Below are 17,013 nucleotides of genomic sequence, written 5' to 3' on the forward strand. Positions count from 1 at the left end.
TGCTGATGATCAGTGTTAAGTGTCTCAGCATTAGGTCGACTGTAATTATGGTGTTTAGTTTGTTTGGTTGAATCTATCTCCATAATTGTATATATTCCCTTTTAGTTTTTCAGAAGCTGACAGCCTAAGGTGCGTGTGCATGTGTGCGTGTGCGCGCGTGTGTGCGTGTGTGTGTGCGTGTGTGTGTGTGCGCGCGCTTGTGTGTGTGTGCATGTGTGTGTGCGTGTGCATGTGTGATTTAGGTTGGATATAATTTTCCCTTTTTAATATATGTTTGGATGGTATGTTTAATTTTCTCTTTTATTAGCTTTTGCTATTATTGAATAAAGAATTATTGATGGATCTCCTGCTTATTAGCATAAGGAACCCGATTATCTCTTGGATTATTGGTCTGAGGTTCTTTGGTAAAACCTCCACAGTGGCGTAGTTTTTTTGATTACACTGGTTAATTGCCCTGCAACCCAATTACCTGCCACACTTGTAAACAAACAAAAGTTGTTGCTGTTTACATTCACTGTTACTCACCCAAACTTACTGTGTGTTTCCTTGTGATCTAACAAATGTGTTTATGCAGTCTCATCACCTGTAGATCAGTGCAATGGTGTGAAAACCTTTGGCAGGACTGTGAAACTCCCACGAGCACATGCATGTGTCCTCATCCACATACGTGGAACGCACACCAGAGACTGCTCCACAGTATACCTTTAACTATGGGTCATATAATATACTGTATATGATTGCTCACAGGCAAACCATAACTTATCAAGAAATCTATCTCAGCATTTGTGTCATCCTGACATGCTGGTAAAAAGAACAGCTAGATTGTCCAGCCCTGACCAATCTTTGTATCACATTAAGAAAAAATAAATAAAAACCAGTGTAGAGCCAGGATTACTTCAGAAAAAAAGTAAAGATGGCTTAATGCAGGTGAAAAAGTATGCCACAGTAACCATGGTAACTATTATGTTCTATGCTATAATTCCATTACTGATTCATGACACTTACTTTGTGGTCTTAGATATTACCTTGCACCATACAGAACACTGCATTCAGTGTGATCCGGGTGTGTTCTTGTCAGCGCGGAGGAAGAAAAAAGAAATCTGACCCTTCTTATTCAGGCTCCCCAAACTGTATCTATCATTTATCCATGGGCCAGGAAGTGATTAGTCACAGCTCACACAATTCAGTCTAGTTAGCGTCATCAAAACAGAACTTTCCCGGCCGTTTGCTCTTGAAAAGCAAAGAGTGTCAAATGCTGACGGAACAGAGAACAGAGTTCCTGTGTGACTGAGGACACGTTTCTCACTGCATGTTACAACACATTTTGTGACAAATCAAACAGTTCCCCAAAATTGTATTAAAGGCTCTGACAGAGGCATTTAGACCATCATGAAATACACACTGTTCTCTTAGTTCAGTGGCAGATAAGGCCTGTAAATAAAGGTGTATTTGACAGAAAACTTTATTGAACAACTACAGAGCAACTCCTGGCTAAAGCACATCTTCCTGTGAAGTAACAGCACCTTTATTTGTTTGTTATTTGTTCTGCACACGCAGTCAAAAACGACTTCTACAAACATGAAACGTTGCAGTCTAAAATCTTGCATGTGGTTCCTTGCAGATGATTGGCCTCTGCTCTACTAGCAGCAGATCTGTTGGTCACATAAAACAATATTATTTTGTTTAGGAAAGTGTTGATATTGCTTTATTTACTTCCAGCTTTGATAACATTTCATAGCCAACCTTAAAAATAATGTAGTTGCCATGTGCAGATAATGACATTTAAAAAACCACTGGTACTGAACATGGTAAAAGTGAAAAAAGTTAAATGTAAAGAAAGGTCCACTACTGGAAACCTGTAAAAAAAAAAAAAAAAAAAAAAAAAAAAGTGTGTCATGTCTTTATCTGAACAATGTCTTGTCAAGTGAATAAAAATAGTCTTTATTGTCATTGTACAGGACAATGAAATGTTGTTGGAGCAGTCCTCCAGTGTTGCTTACACTTATTAAAACAGCATGAACAGATCAAATCAACCAATTAATTGGAGTATGTTGACCTTCCTGGCGGCTTTAGTGGGTTTGAAGATGGTGCATTGAACACTTAACATTTCACTATTGCTTTATAGTAGAAACAGAGCATGCTTTGTGAAGTTAGTTATACTAACAAAAAAAGGGCTGAAAGAATATTAAATGTTATTCTTTATTTGATCTGTGTCTGCTTGACACACTTCTATTATATTGTCCAAAGCCAAAGAGAAGACAGGTTGAACATGTCAATGAAGCCATCAGTATGCTTCAAAGTGATTGTTGTCTCATCTAATAACATCTTGTAAGAGTCAGAAATGATACTGTGGTTTGGGTGTTATACTGAATTGAGGTGGTGGTCCTACTGGCATATGTTTGCATTATTTACAGATCAAAACTTCTTATTCATCTTATACTGAGCCCTTATGTTGCCCCTCAGCCTCTTGTCTTCTGGAGGCTAACAGTTATGCTTTCATTCTTCTTCACTTGTGGAGTGATGTTGGTATGCTGCTAAATGACTGCTATATGCTGATCTCGTCTACCAATGACTACATCCTGTTAGCTACTCTTTCCCTCTCTATGATGACAGCTTTTTAACCCCACCCTCAAGCATGGTCACGTGGAAAAGGTATAAGCACTTTTGCACTTAGAAGTGTTTCAGAGACATGTCATACAAACTAGTCAATTTCTAGCATTCTTAGCCCTTTAGTCACAGAGATGGTTCACCACATCTGTAACAATAAAAGAAAGATTCTTGTGTTTAAGCCCTGACACTAGTGTGTAAAAATCAAAAATGTGCCGCATGACTGTTTTCTGTATTGTTAAGATGTACCTTCATTTTAGAATGTGTGAGCCCCCTACCAATTGCAGAGCAACACATTCAGCAAATTACTGGAATATAGTTCAGCCAGTGTAATAAGTGTTGAAATGTTGAGTTGTCATGGTAGTTACAGAGATTACTTTAATCTGAAATGAAATGAAATGTGCAAATAAATCAAATGTCAATGGGTTCTTCAGTGTAATCTTGCTGTGAGGTCTTTTATCCATAAAAAATATGATTATATTAAATATTTGTCTTGCCAGTCAGAGTTATGAATATAAACCTCAATCCAAGTAAAAGACTAATTATCAAGACAGACTGTGCAACTAGTACCAGTGTGTTGTATGGTGTTGTATCCCCAGGGTTTCTCTTCTTCCCTCCCATTAAATAAAGGTAAAGATCCACAGTGTGGTCCATCAGTGAGTCTTTAGAGGCTTCAACCTTGAAATGAAAAGACGTTGAACATGTGGATCATTTCAGTATAACAGAGCACTGGCAGGCCTCACTGCCACTTATCTCATCACACAATGCAACCTAAAGGCATTCACAGACTATATAGACCAGATGAATGTAATGATGACATCCAGAATATGTAGATCTGCAAAGAGGCACGGGAGGTATGGAAATATTCCACAAATTGTCATTGTGTGAAATATATACTCCATTATTACTGCTGTTGGGTGAAAACCTTGGATTTGTATTTACCTTTAGGACAAAGACAGCGTTAGATAACCATCTCTCAGTGGAACACATGGATAGAAATGAAACTTTCCTAGTTGCATCGTTACTATAAACTATGAGGCTTCCAGTTGCAGCAGGCACCTTTTTTCAGTGAGAAAGCTCTGATGAAGCCATTGAACACCAAACAGCAGACAGACACAGTCAGACACTAGCTGGTGAACATAGTGGATCATTTAGCAGCTAAGGAGCTAGATGTTTTTGTCAGGAGTTAAGGGAGATCAAAAACAGAGCTACAGACAGAACCAGAGTCACCGTCAGTACAAACATGACTCCAAATGAATGCTAATGTTGTTATGTGTCTGTAAATAGGTAAGTGTTGGCTGATCATATAAGGTGATGTTTTAGACCACTTATTCCACTGTGGCCAAGTGGTCTAAAAGATTAAGATTCAAGAACATTCAATCAGCAAGTTTCAGACTCTGATGTCAATACTAAAGGAGGGTTATAGACTCTTAATAACTTTTGGATTTTGGTTCATTTTTGACTCTGTTTAGCAGTGTCTTGTATGTGGGGTTGGGGAGGCGGTGGGTGTCTACTGAGGGCCACAAAAAAACACTTTGGCCAGTCCTGCAGATACTCTGTCTTAAAGTGTAATACATCATATTTATATTTGGATGTCAGAATTTAAATGCTCGCATATAGGTTATACTTTCTTTCAGTCTTTCTGAAAAAGAGAAAACACTTTGTTCATTGATGTCAGGGTGATTTACAGCCCAGAGTTTGATTCAGCCCCTCTCCACCCCTCGAAGATGGAGTGATGATGATGATGATGATGATGATGATGATGATGATGATGATGATGATGATGATGATGATGGTGATGATGATGATGATGTGCTGATGGGAAGAACAGTGCCGTTGCTCCTATACCTTCTCTGTGTGGGCGTTGTTAAAATCTCCTGAAGCAGGGAGGCGGTGGGATAATTTATGCAGTGTATTTCCCTCCCATTGGTCTGTTAATAGAAGCTGCTGTGATGCTGTGGTGACACAGCCAAGACTCCTGAGATAAAAAGAAAGTCGTCGAGCAGGAGATATACAAGTCAGAGGGAGGACAACGACTTTCAATTTGATGGTAGATGCGACTCTGCGAGTCTAACACGGCTGGAAGTATCTGTCCAACTCCTGAGGTACAGACTCATTACTTCTATACCTCGTCAAACTCCGACTTAATCCACTTTTTTGGTTTTGGTATTTGTTTTTGTGTGTGTTTTGCTTTGTAGCCTACTGGATAACGTAGTGAAAGATTTTTTTTATTTTTTTTAATATAGGCTGTACTATTATTAAAATAGGCTAAGTTAAAACTTTTAATTTTTGAAGAAATTAGATATTTGCATCATTGTGGGTTTTTTTCTGTGTGTGTGTGTGTGTGTGTGTGTGGTAGGGATCTGTGAAAAATGGAGTGGTATGTCCTGATGCTGATGCTGAGCTTGCCGCCCTCCATCCACACAGATTGCTCTTCACAGTGTCAGAAATGCGCGCAGCAGATCCTCAGTCCCGACGCCGCCTTCAGCAGTCTGGTAAGACCAGGAGCAACTTCACCTCAGGGCTAAAGTATTTATTAGTCTAGAAGAATTTTCGCTTCTTTGTTTTTATGGCAGCAGAAGTCTAATGAGGAATTTGGATGATTTCTGAACTCATATTAGGCCTACTCCAAAATCATGGACATTTCAAAAGCGTAAGGCTAACTTGATCCTACTCTGATATTATAGTCTATCTTTATAAATCCTAAATTAAGATAGAGACTATATCAGGCTGAATATGAAAATATAGTCTACTGTATAATTCGCATAGCCTATAACAAGGGATGTGTGAAAATATGGCAATATGGAAGGGTTCGAATGTTTTAACCCCAAATTCTACTTCCACTACTGCAGTGGACAGCTATTCAAAAGCTGTTTTCTTATCTATGAAAGGATTTTGATGACATAGTTACACTTCAGCCACCACAGTGGACTCTAGTGCGTCATCTCATACATCACCACTAAACCTGCAGTAATGTTTTTGGTTGTAGATCAGTTGATTTTTGTTATTATAATGTAATAGTATATCATTTGATGAAAGACAAAATGAAGTTCAATTAATTTTTTTTTCATGCCTAAAGAGAAAAGAAAAAAATAAGCAGAAAAATCCTGACTGAGGTTATCATAATTCATGTATGAAAGGGTTAATAACGCTTTGGACAAGTGTTTGGTATTATAACTTAAATGTTTAAAGGTATTTTTGAGCTGGAAATCGAAGTTCAGATATATCTGATATATAGCCTATCATTGGTTTAGTTGAGTTAGTTGAATTGATGCCAGTCTATAGAAAAGTCTTCAGCAAACAAAAAAGTAAATCCACGCACCTCACTGTGTTTAAAGGCCAGGTGTGCACAGATGTCGGTTGCTTTCACACTCTTCTGTGTGTTTGTCCTTCAGACATGCAGTGCGGAGTGTGAGGGGCAGCTGGAGAGATGTGGACAGGGTCCGGGGCTGGCGGACTACAGCCAGGATGAGGCCGAGGAGGAGGAGGAAAGCCAGCAAGCCGACCTGGTCAAACGCTACGGTGGTTTCATCAAGAGGATCGACAAGAACAAGAATAAAATATTCACCTCTCCTTGGCGCGACAATTATATAGTGAAAGCTGCAGCGCTGCCCAAGAAATACAAGGACTTGTTGAAGAAGCTGGGAGCGAGAGATGTCGACGAGCCAGAGGACATGGACGATGCTCCAGAGGATCAGATGCTCCGCACTTATGGTAAACGTTACGGCGGCTTTTTACGCAAATTCGGTCCCAAGTCAAAGAGGAGTAACTCCGCGGAGAAGGAGAGCCAAGAGCCAGAGGAGCTGCAAAAGCGCTATGGAGGTTTCATGAGGAGGATCCGACCAAAATTGAACAACCTAAAGTGGGACAAGAGGTACGGAGGATTTCTGCGTCGTCACTTCAAAATCTCTGTGCGCTCATTGGAGGAGCCTCGTTATTCCTATGATGACCTGAGCTTATAAATGAACCCTGCAGAAATAGAGAAACTACAATGAACTTGTGCAGGTCCACTTGAAATGCCACCATTTATCAAAAAAAATGATCATATGCCTGCCTATCGTATTTATAGCCTACTCGGTTGCCTTCTATGTAACAACTCTCATCTTTGTGTTATTGGCATCATCGTCTATCGTTCAATAAAGGATGCTTGTTTAATAAAACCATGAATTAAACCACTTTCCTGTTTGTCCAAAAAGTTCAAAGGGAGTCGTGTTTGATGAGGCCAGCAGACACCGTTCGTTTCGTTTCGTTTCGTTTGACCAAACTCTACTTAAGATTTAGATATCATTTTATATTTCCTTTTTCTCAAAAACTCATAAACATATTCATGCTAAATGTCCTTTACAAAATATCAGGAGTCACTCTTTGATTCGACATACCTCAGATACACGAAGCTAATATTTATCATGACTGACAAATACATGTGATTTGTTCTGAGTTTGCAAACAGCCCAAATAAAAAATACAACCAAAATGTCACACTAAAGTAGCAACATTCAAATAGCAGTCTAATCTTTCACAGTCCAAATAATTGAAAACCAATAGGTACTATTATGATTAACATTTCCCCAAAACTCATGTTCTGCTATTATATCAGACAATGTTACACATAGCAACATCCAAATAGACTTGTGTGCTGTTTTCTCGTTAGTCTGTGTCCATAAATCTAAACTGTCCTTCTGACTATATCAGTTACAAATTCATTATCTCCCCGGGAGAAAAAAGAAGAAAAAAAAAGAAATCAAATTATAGAAGATATCAAGATTAAAAAAAGCATTCTCATCTGTTGGTCACGAAACCAGATTGAGTATAATAACTAATGTTGCTGCGCCATCTTGTGGCCACGTAAAGTCACATTTTCTCTTATTGAATCAAACACCCAATTTAACATAGATGCAGCAATGTGCTTAGATGCTTTCATCGTGTAGGCTATTCATCATTATTCATATTCTATATTCTGATCGTAATGCTTGATGAACTACAGAAGACTGTAGATGATAGTCAACATTATCTGTTCCCTAAAGGAGTGCTCCAGTCCCCCACACACCAGGTTCCCCCAAGGTCCCAGGTTTACTGTGTGGTAATTAGTTGTGCTAATTTGATTAATTGCAAATATGTTTAGTGATGGCATGGTGCTCAACAATTAAATCCCAATATGAACTTAAACAAAGGGACCTTAATGGACAGGTTCACAATTTTTCAAGTCTGTCCTGAAACAAGTCAGGTTCCCAAATGAACATTGAAGCTGTTTTTCTTGCTGTCATCATTCCTCCTGTTCATACTGTCCATCAGAAGATCCCTTCATAATGCACTGACAATGGAAGTGATGGACGACTAAATCCACAGTCCTCCTTCTGTGTAAACATGGATTTAAAAGATCTGAAGCTAATATGAAGCTTCAGCCGTCTGAATGAGTCAAATCAAATTACTATACTTCCACCACATCTCAACAGGGAAACACTAAGAGGGAATTTGATGCTAAAAAGACTGTAAATGTGTCAGATATCACTTGATATGACTAACTCACACTGATGAAGCTCAATAGAAGCTGATCATCTACTTTTAAATGACTGTGTGGACACACTGTGGATGTTGTGCTCCATCACTTCCATTGAAAACACATTTGAAGAACTTTTAATAGTCAGTATGAACAGGAGGAATGAAAACCTCTTTCCGTGTTTATATGGAAACCTGACTGTTGTTTTTAAGACCCTTGTGCCTCTTAAGACAAAACTAATGAGAAAAGTCTATGTCTCTTCTTATCCTTATTTCAAAGTTTAGGTCACTAACTTATTTATGTGGACATGAATATGTAATGAGATGTTCAATTTGTAGTTGAAAACCGATCATTTATTACCAAACTGTACAATACTTTTTCTTTTTTACAGACTAAATGGAATACATCCATACAGAGACAGCTGTATCAGATATATTACATACAAATACATACATTATATTTACAGTAAAATCATGACTGAAATACACAATACTTACACCAAAGGCCATTTGCATATCTTAAAAGTCTATCCATCTATCTACAAGGAAGGCTTGTGGCGCTGAATAACAAAAGTAACGTAATGCATCACATGAAACACACATTCAGACAAGGAACCAAACAAACCCTGATACAACATGTTGGACTCTGGAGAAAACAGCTGTTTCTTGACTCACTGCTGCTCCCCGTCTTCCTCTTTAACCTCTTCTGGCTGACCCTTCTCATCACCGTCAGCTTGGCCTTCCTCTAGCAAATCCTCGGCAACGGTTGCCGTGGTGTCCACTACACTGATGCTACCGACTGCCTGTGAGATGGTAGTGTTTTGTGCGTTGGCCAGGCTCTGCAGTGTGGCTGGCAGTGTCACCAGCTGAAACTGAGGGCCGACCACCTTAACGAAGGCTGTGGAGGAGCCGCTGGCCCCAGGTGCGCCCTCCTGACCCGCCGCTGTGGACAGCACGGTCAGGTTGGAAGCATCTGCTGTCAACTCTGTCCCGGAGAGCGAGGAGGTCAGCAGGGTGTACCCACCGAGGTTGGTGCCAGCCTGCGGCCCTGCCATGGTCAGCACCTTGCCGAGCGGCAGCGCAGTCAGCTGGTTGAGAGGCAGCGTGATCTGCGTGGGGGTCGCGTTGACCGAGGCGGGGCCAGAGACGGCACGGGTCAGCCGGGGGCGTTTGGGTGCAGGGGAAGTGGGCACTGGGGTGAGGGTCATCAGGACGTTGTTTAGGTGCTGGGATTTGCTCTTGAGCTCCTTGGCTCGCTTCCTGTGCTCATCACACTGCTGCTCCAGAGCTGCAGAACACATCACCTCATTAATACCTACAATCACGAAATGAGACTCCATCATACAGGTACTATTCATTTCTCTACATCTTCACATAAACATAATTCTATGATGAATGAAGGAGTTAACCCTTAACACTGACCGGCGAGGCTGCGAGTGTACTGCTCTCTGTAACGGTCCATCTGGCTCTTATGACTGGCCAGAACTTTCTTCACCAGGTCCAACATCCCAAAGTTTTGCACAATGTTATTGAGCAAAACAGCATCTGACAAAACAAACAATTCACGTCAAATGTTTGTTCTAAGCTGTGGATCAGTATGATTTGTTATTTCACAAATACAGTAATTAGAAAACCTGGTCGAGTTTGTAACTTACACAGAAGTGATGTGAAAACTGAGAATGGACTTTACAGTGAAGGAAGAGACAACTTGTGTCCAGCAGTATAACTTTTGAAAATGAACATATCCACATATTCATAGACTCTGGATTTGTTCATGAGGAAGGAGGAGGAGATGTCATTTTAAGAATTTTAATGAGGAAATTGAACACAAATGTTTATCCAAAGCTGAGTATTTTATGTCTTCATACATGTGAAGAGGGGGTCTTTAAAAAAGGTTTTTTGATCTACAAATACATGTACTGTCCAAATAGTCATAAAGACTGACAGCACTGTCTCTTAAAAACTGTTTAACACCTGCAGAGAAATAAAAACCTTCAGTCTGTATTCACACTCTGTATAGATCAGTCCTGCTCACACACAGCAACCATTCTAACAGCAGAATAAACTGTTTTAATGTTGTATTTATCAATCATTTGTACATGCATTTCTTGATATTGTGATTGTTTATGAATGATTTAATAATCCAGGTTATGATTAGAATGTCCTACAAACTGTAGGACATATTTTGTGGACAAAATGTTTTAGAGATTGCAGAAATGATGTAAATATATGTCAAACTACAGTTTATATGACTCACAGAGCTGTGATGAATGAAGAAAGTCATGTCTGGTTCTTTCAGGACACATTAGTGTTGGAGCCATAAGAGATATGTGCTGCTGGTTTTTTTCAGCTTTATTGCTGCTGTTGATTTAACACAGACTGTGAGTCTGGCTGTTGCTGCTAATGATACTGGGGGATATTATTGTTGTTTGCTGCTTGTTTTGTTTGTGTTTTTCATACTAGACTGATTTGTGCTTGTCCAACTGCTTGGACTGCATTATATTAGCTTGCCCCATTGTGTGTGAGATCGTGGGTTGTATTCTATTTATTCAGTCAGACAGTCAGTCAGTGAATGAGGACGTTAGCACACCATGTCTCTGTGGAAATAAAAGCAAGCTCCACTTTCTCCTCACCATCACTGAGATCTTTTATTCTGTTGAGCTTTTACCCTCTGTTCTCACACACACACACACACACACACACACACACACACACACACACACACACACACACACACACACACACACACACACACACACACACACACACACACACACACACACACACACACACACACACACACACACACACACACAGAAGGCTTGTGTGTTGTGAGAGGTTTGATTGTTGGTAATGTACTGTGATAAAAGCTTATTAACGAGGTCAGATCTGTCAGATGTTAACATTTTTGAATGAATATCACTTTCTTGAGATAATATCCACTGTTTGGTTATTGGTCCCTGATCTCAAGTTGGTGCCCTGTTATTATTAATTCATATTAACTATTTTTATTCAATGAATAATCATGTCTGATGATGATTAACTGTTGCTAATAACCTAACTTGCTCCTAAATAAGTACCAACATTATTTACAGCCCTCCCTGTGTCACTGGTACTGGTGTACAGCATTCATTACAGCAACCTTTGGGGGTTTTTTCTCCTTTTTTTTTTTATATAAAGGTATTTGTTAACACCCGCCTGTTTGTATTTCTCACCTTTGACCTGTAGCGGTGGGTCACATACCCTCTCCTGCAACCCCTTCAACACCTCCTGCAGCTCCCTCTGGAAGTCCTCCAGCACCTCCTCCAGCAGCCCTGTTTCCTTCACCCCACGCCAGAATGCAACGGAGTCCTCTGCAGACACACACACACACACACACACACACACATACATTGTAGATTCCATCATATCACTTCACTCTACTCTACCAGTTCATTCTTTTTAATGGTTCATATGTGTATGCATGTTCCTGATCACCTCCGATGGCTGTGACCCACTCTGAGGTTTCCTCTGGCACTTCTGGAAATGAGGCTGCTGCTCCGTTCACTAAACAAAAACACAACACTCACTCAACTACATCTCTACACTGTGACAATTTATCCAAGTGTGTGTGCCTGACAACATTTCACTGACAGCAATAATTCTCTTTAGGAGCTCCTCGACTGATGAGCTGAATCTTTGGTGGGAAGCTCTTTACCCTCAGCAGGTGGCGCCATACATCAGAAACCTTCCTGACTTTAACTCACCAACAGTTTCAGTGATGCATCCTGTGACAGATGCAGCTCTGACATTGATTGATGCAGTATGATGACAGTATGATGACAGTATGATGCCTGAGCTTGTGTGACTTACAGTTAGCTGATGATGGGGTGGAAGGAACCAGTTCAGCAGGCTGATCACTGCTGATGGACACTTTGGTCCCCACCAGGTCTATCTTGGTGCTGCGGCAGGTGTTGGAGCAGACCTTTGAGTGCTGGTAGAAGTCCAGCTCACCTGAGTCCATGATCTTCCTGAGGAATGAAATGTGATGACAGGATTTTAGGAGACATCAGGATACACTCCTTCTGTTTACTGACACCATGTCTGATGGAACAGTGCCCTCCTGAGGAATATTTGTGAACTGCACATCACCCACTGAAAGGATGGAAGAGGTGGAATCTGTTTCTGGAATGATAATAACTCAATGAAAATACAAAATCATTCATCTGAATGACATTTTCATGTTTTGTTTGTCTCTGCTTCTCAGAGCAGCATCCTGTAATACTATGCATCATCTGCACCATGTTCTGAAAGGAAAATAGAAGATTTCCAGATTCAATTGCACGCATGTAATCATCCTAAATCAAAGAGAGGAATATCCTGCATCACAGAGGAGCTGTATAATCAGACGGATGCGTTCCTTAATGCACACAGCATGCAGTGGACTACTATCCATCTGCTGAAAAAGAACACTCCATGAAGACAGTGAGACAAGGACGAGTCAGAGGAGGAAACCCCAACAGCAGAAGAAAGCAAGGGAATTAGAAATAAAAAAAGGTCACACACTCTAATATTTCCGCCTTTATCTTTGATCACGGCACGCATTCACTGTGGCATTGTTTCGATAAGTTTCTGCAATGTCCCAAGATTTATTTCCGTCCAGTGTTGCATTCAGTTTTCATAGAGATCTTTGTATTGATGATGGGAGAGTCGGACCACTGCGCAAAGCCTTCTGCAGCACATCCCAAAGATTCTCAATGGGGTTAAGGTCTGGACTCTGTGGTGGTGAACCACTCTTTCACTATTTGAGCCCCATGAATCCTGGCATTGTCATCTTGGAATAATACAGACAGTTCAGTACATTATGTTATAGATGTGAAATACTAGAGCGATAAGAGTGAGAGTGTGTTTGTGTACCTCTGTTAATTAAAGACACAAAATGCTTTTGTGCTCTCTGCAGTTTTCATTATGGACCACTCTGTGTGCTGAAATGTGGAGAAAAGCCTGAAACACTGGAAACAGCTCTACATACTGTAAGCAGCAACGTTACTGCCTGTAATACATTAATGGCCTTTATGTATCATGTTATGTGCAGCACCAAATGTCTCCCCCTCCTGCTGCATGTTCCATTCTGTTACCTTAAAATATCAGTTCTGAGTAGGGCTATGCGATAGTACCACAATCTCATATCCTGATAACAATACCTATCCCCATATGGCACATTTTAATACATTGAATAAATAGTCAGTCTGCACAGGAAAGCTCACAACTGCCATCCAGGGTCATTTTTAGCACTGTAATTTTCATTACTTTTTATTTTTATTTAGTTTTTCAGTTTGCTTTTTTATTTCAGTTTAGTTTTAGTTAATTTAACATGTGATGAAGTAGTTTTAGTTTAGTTTTTATTTAGTTTTAGTTTTTCAGGTATTAGGAGGAAAGCCTTGATGAGGATGAAATAATGCTGACACTGAGGTTTGCTGTGTTTCTGACTGTGAGCTTTACGTTAGCTGTCTCCTGCTTCTCTGTGAGAGTTTCCAAGCTGGACTTTCACATTACTGGGATTTTTCCCTTTTAGCTTTTATGTTCCCATCACTCTTCATCACCACACTTTTACTTTTATCTACTGCGGGGTCTGATTCTAAATATTCCCATATTGTTCTGTGACCTTTCTACCTGGAACTCCTACTTCTTCTTCTTCAAATCATAAATTACACATCAAGCATTTTCCCCTTTAGCGTTATGCAGCAGCCAGTATCTGCTATGCTGAAAACAAAACAACCAAATCAAAGCTGATTTCATCTGCAATTCAGTTTAGTTTAAGTTACTTTTGCATTGTTCATTGTAGCCTTTATTTAGTTTTCGTTTTTCATATATATTTCAGTTAACTAAATTATTTTAGTTTTAGTTAACTATAATAACCCTGCTGCCATCGACACAATGTAACATGTCTTACAGACCAGCAGCAGTCAATACATGGACACTCAAGGCTGTTTTGGATTATTTTTTGCAATACTCGATTAACGTCAGCTCACACACCATTAAAACAACAGTTAAGGTGACATCATAGACAACCCATTGCACGTCCCTAGTTCTGAGGAGCAGAAACATGTGTGGCTTGGCTCAAAGCAACAGCAGCAAACCAACCTACAGGAAGGAGCCACCACAGCTCACACCATACTCACAGCTGTTGTGTTCACTGTTGCTGGTTACATGAACACACTGTTGTAATATAGAGGTGTTACAGAATGATACAGGACTTGGCTAATGGCTCCTTGGCCCCCCTACTTCCAGCGCCAGTTTCCCAAAATCTAAATCAATCAAAAGATGCTGGACATTAACAAACTAGGAGTTATAAACGTGACTTTCTCCACAGTGTTTTACTTTCCATAAAACATGTAAGAACATCAACAGGTTTTGTTAAATAAATGTGGCTGTGGAGTCCAGACCTGAGCATGGTGCCGTTGAGGCGGATGGCTCTCTTCCAGTCCTTCAGAGTGGATTTCCCTGCTAAACACACAAACTCCTTCGGGCTGATGAGCTGCTCGTTGAACTGATCAGAGAGAAAACATAATCAATCATGAGCAATCACTTCATTCTTAACTTTATCTACGTCACCTAGAAATCTGTTTACAAAATGACAGTACACACCTGGACACATTTAACATTGATCCCAGGACAACCAAACTTCTTCCAGACCAGCGTGGCTTTGGCATCTCCACAGGTGATTGGGTAGAAGACATCCGTTTCTACATCTACCTCCTCAGTTAACTTCACTGCAGAGACAAAGACACCATCAAACACTCCCAAACTGAAGAAGCAGAACACCTTTACATTGTTAGGGTTGTAATGAATATGTAGTTTCAACCATAGAGACTCTGTCAAACAGAAATGTGGTCATCAAGTGCTTGAACAGTTTTCAGCAGATCATGGGACCAAAGAGTTGAACAGACAGACAAACACAAAGAGCTTTATTCTTGGAGTGGTTAAATAAAGCAGCCTACAGAACTGTTGATCATCTTTTTTTTAAGTTCAATGCCACACTTGTATATTATTATATAACACATAGGAAAAGTCTGCAGGCCACATTACCAATGACTGCCTCTTCCCTTGAGAGGGAATCTGTTCTGCTGGTCTCAGCCTCTGCTTCTACAGCAGCTACTGTGAGGACATCTTCCCTGAAAAACCACACAGAATCAGCAGTGTTTGAGTTTCAGTTTAGCAACGGAACAATCTCCCCAAAACTTTGAGCATGATGACTTCAACTGTGTGTGCAGTATGTGCGTGTTACCACAAACCCTGGCTGAGGGGTCAACTCTGTTGTAACCAGCACTGCCTTGTCCTCCTCCACCACTGAGGGGAGGTCCTCGCCTACCGACCCCGGTATGGTAACGATCACAACCTCGCTCATTTCTTGCATGCTGACCTCTGATGATGTCATGGTGGACAGATGGAACTGGAAAAAAGGAGCAACAGCATGTAAAGATACTTATTGTAAATATTATTCACATACAGTCGGAGAATGTGAGGTCATTGCAAGGAACAGTTGCTAATTATATTAAGCTGCCAAAACTGGTTAACATTGACACATTATAGGACAAATGAAAGACACTGAGGAGAGCAGTGAGCAAGAATGTGCAAGAAATGGTTCAGACTTGAATGACTTAACTTTTAACTGAAAGTAAGAATAAGAATAAGATAAGCATCTTTATTGTCATTGCACAGCGAGATACAATGAAATCTCGTTTAGCAGCAATCCTTGTAGCAGCTACACTATCAGTATAAATATAAATAAATATGTATTAAAATAAAATAACGTATATCTAAAAATATGTATTAAAATCAAGTTACAATGTAAAGATAAAGTACAGGTAAAAATACTGTGCATGCTAGTTATTGCAATAACTAGCTTTTGATCATTAAATGTTAAAAAAAAATCCAACAATACAAAGTAGAGTACTAGATAAGGAGTCTCAGCTCATCCGGTGCATGTTGGATGATCTGGGCTGCAGTCCAGTCACACTATCAAGAGGGAAACGAAGTGTTTGCTTTATAAGCCAAACACTTTATTAATGCTATATCACACTCAGTAATGTCTTACATCTTCTTCATTTCAAATATACTTTCTATACATCAACAACACATTCAACATGTCAACGTTTTGTGTGTAGTTTGGTTTGGTGTGTGTAGTTTGGTTTGGTGTGTGTAGTTCGGTTTGGTGTGTGTAGTTTAGTTTGGTGTGTGTATTTAGTTTGGTGTGAGTCGTTCGGTTTGGTGTGTGTAGTTCGGTGTGTAGTTCGGTTTGGTGTGTGTAGTTTAGATTGGTGTGAGTCGTTCGGTTTGGTGTGTGTAGTTCGGTTTGGTGTGTGTAGTTTAGTTTGGTGTGTGTAGTTTGGTTTGGTGTGTGTAGTTTGGTTTGGTGTGAGTCGTTCGGTTTGGTGTGTGTAGTTTAGTTTGGTGTGTGTAGTTTGGTTTGGTGTGTGTAGTTTAGTTTGGTGTGTGTAGCTCACCTCACTGACAACAGGGGGCGTGATGGAGCGAATGCATCTGCACTCCAAAAGAAATGTAAATATATGAGACATTAAATTAATCTTACCTTTTTCTCTTAGTTTTCTTTCACAGTTGTTAGTTACTCTGTTCGATGATGTCTTCTGTTGCCTTGTCTTCTGGTGAAAAGATGGAAATGGGATTGTTAGCCTGTCAGGATGTTTGCTAGCTAACGTTAGCTGGTCATTTCACTTAGTTCTATTTCTATAAACTAACTCAAAGTCACAAGCAGCTCATACATCATACGAGGTAACAGATCTCTCCTTAATATTTATTATAAATTCAGCCAGCACCTTGTCATCTCATCCTGCCTACATAGATGTATCCTTCTTCTACGGCGTTGATCAGTGTTCTTCTTCTAATGAATGTACAGAGGGTTATACACTGA

The 17,013-nt window shown here is 40.0% G+C and overlaps 2 protein-coding genes across 3 annotated transcripts; one reads left to right on the top strand and one right to left on the bottom strand.

Moving 5' to 3' along the window:
- Nucleotides 1-4,563: 4,563 nt before the first annotated feature.
- pdyn (prodynorphin) lies at nucleotides 4,564-6,569 on the top strand (the record flags this gene model as incomplete). The annotated part of the gene is given in 4 exon segments (XM_062426527.1): nucleotides 4,564-4,678; nucleotides 4,681-4,722; nucleotides 4,960-5,102; nucleotides 6,003-6,569. Coding segments are annotated over 4 exon segments (867 nt in total), but the record flags the coding sequence as incomplete, so codon positions are not given.
- Nucleotides 6,570-8,452: 1,883 nt separating this feature from the next.
- On the bottom strand, nucleotides 8,453-16,971 carry gmeb2 (glucocorticoid modulatory element binding protein 2). 2 transcript variants are annotated; one of them, XM_062427589.1, is made up of 11 exons: nucleotides 16,919-16,971; nucleotides 16,675-16,744; nucleotides 15,377-15,534; nucleotides 15,171-15,256; nucleotides 14,730-14,854; nucleotides 14,528-14,631; nucleotides 11,955-12,112; nucleotides 11,580-11,648; nucleotides 11,318-11,455; nucleotides 9,525-9,647; nucleotides 8,453-9,417 (listed from the first exon to the last, which is right to left on the bottom strand). In XM_062427589.1, exons 3-11 carry the CDS (start codon nucleotides 15,517-15,519, stop codon nucleotides 8,774-8,776), a joined length of 1,590 nt encoding a protein of 529 aa, XP_062283573.1. In that variant the 5' UTR covers nucleotides 15,520-15,534; nucleotides 16,675-16,744; nucleotides 16,919-16,971; the 3' UTR covers nucleotides 8,453-8,773. The 2 variants fall into 2 exon arrangements, with proteins under 2 accessions (XP_062283573.1, XP_062283574.1); XM_062427590.1 differs by having other exon boundaries at nucleotides 8,453-9,390; nucleotides 16,675-16,949.
- Nucleotides 16,972-17,013: the final 42 nt, after the last annotated feature.

Source organism: Scomber scombrus, chromosome 10 (genome assembly GCF_963691925.1).
Source record: "Scomber scombrus chromosome 10, fScoSco1.1, whole genome shotgun sequence".
Classification (NCBI taxonomy): domain Eukaryota; kingdom Metazoa; phylum Chordata; class Actinopteri; order Scombriformes; family Scombridae; genus Scomber; species Scomber scombrus.

Excerpts from the sequence above, each read along its gene's own strand:
- gmeb2 (XM_062427589.1), bottom strand. The coding sequence starts at position 15,519 with ATGACATCATCAGAGGTCAGCATGCAAGAAATGAGCGAGGTTGTGATC. Across the intron at positions 15,257-15,376 it reads GAGTTGACCCCTCAGCCAGG|GGAAGATGTCCTCACAGTAG; the intron begins GTTTGTGGTAAC and ends GTGGTTTTTCAG. Across the intron at positions 11,456-11,579 it reads GTGGGTCACAGCCATCGGAG|AGGACTCCGTTGCATTCTGG; the intron begins GTGATCAGGAAC and ends GTGTGTCTGCAG.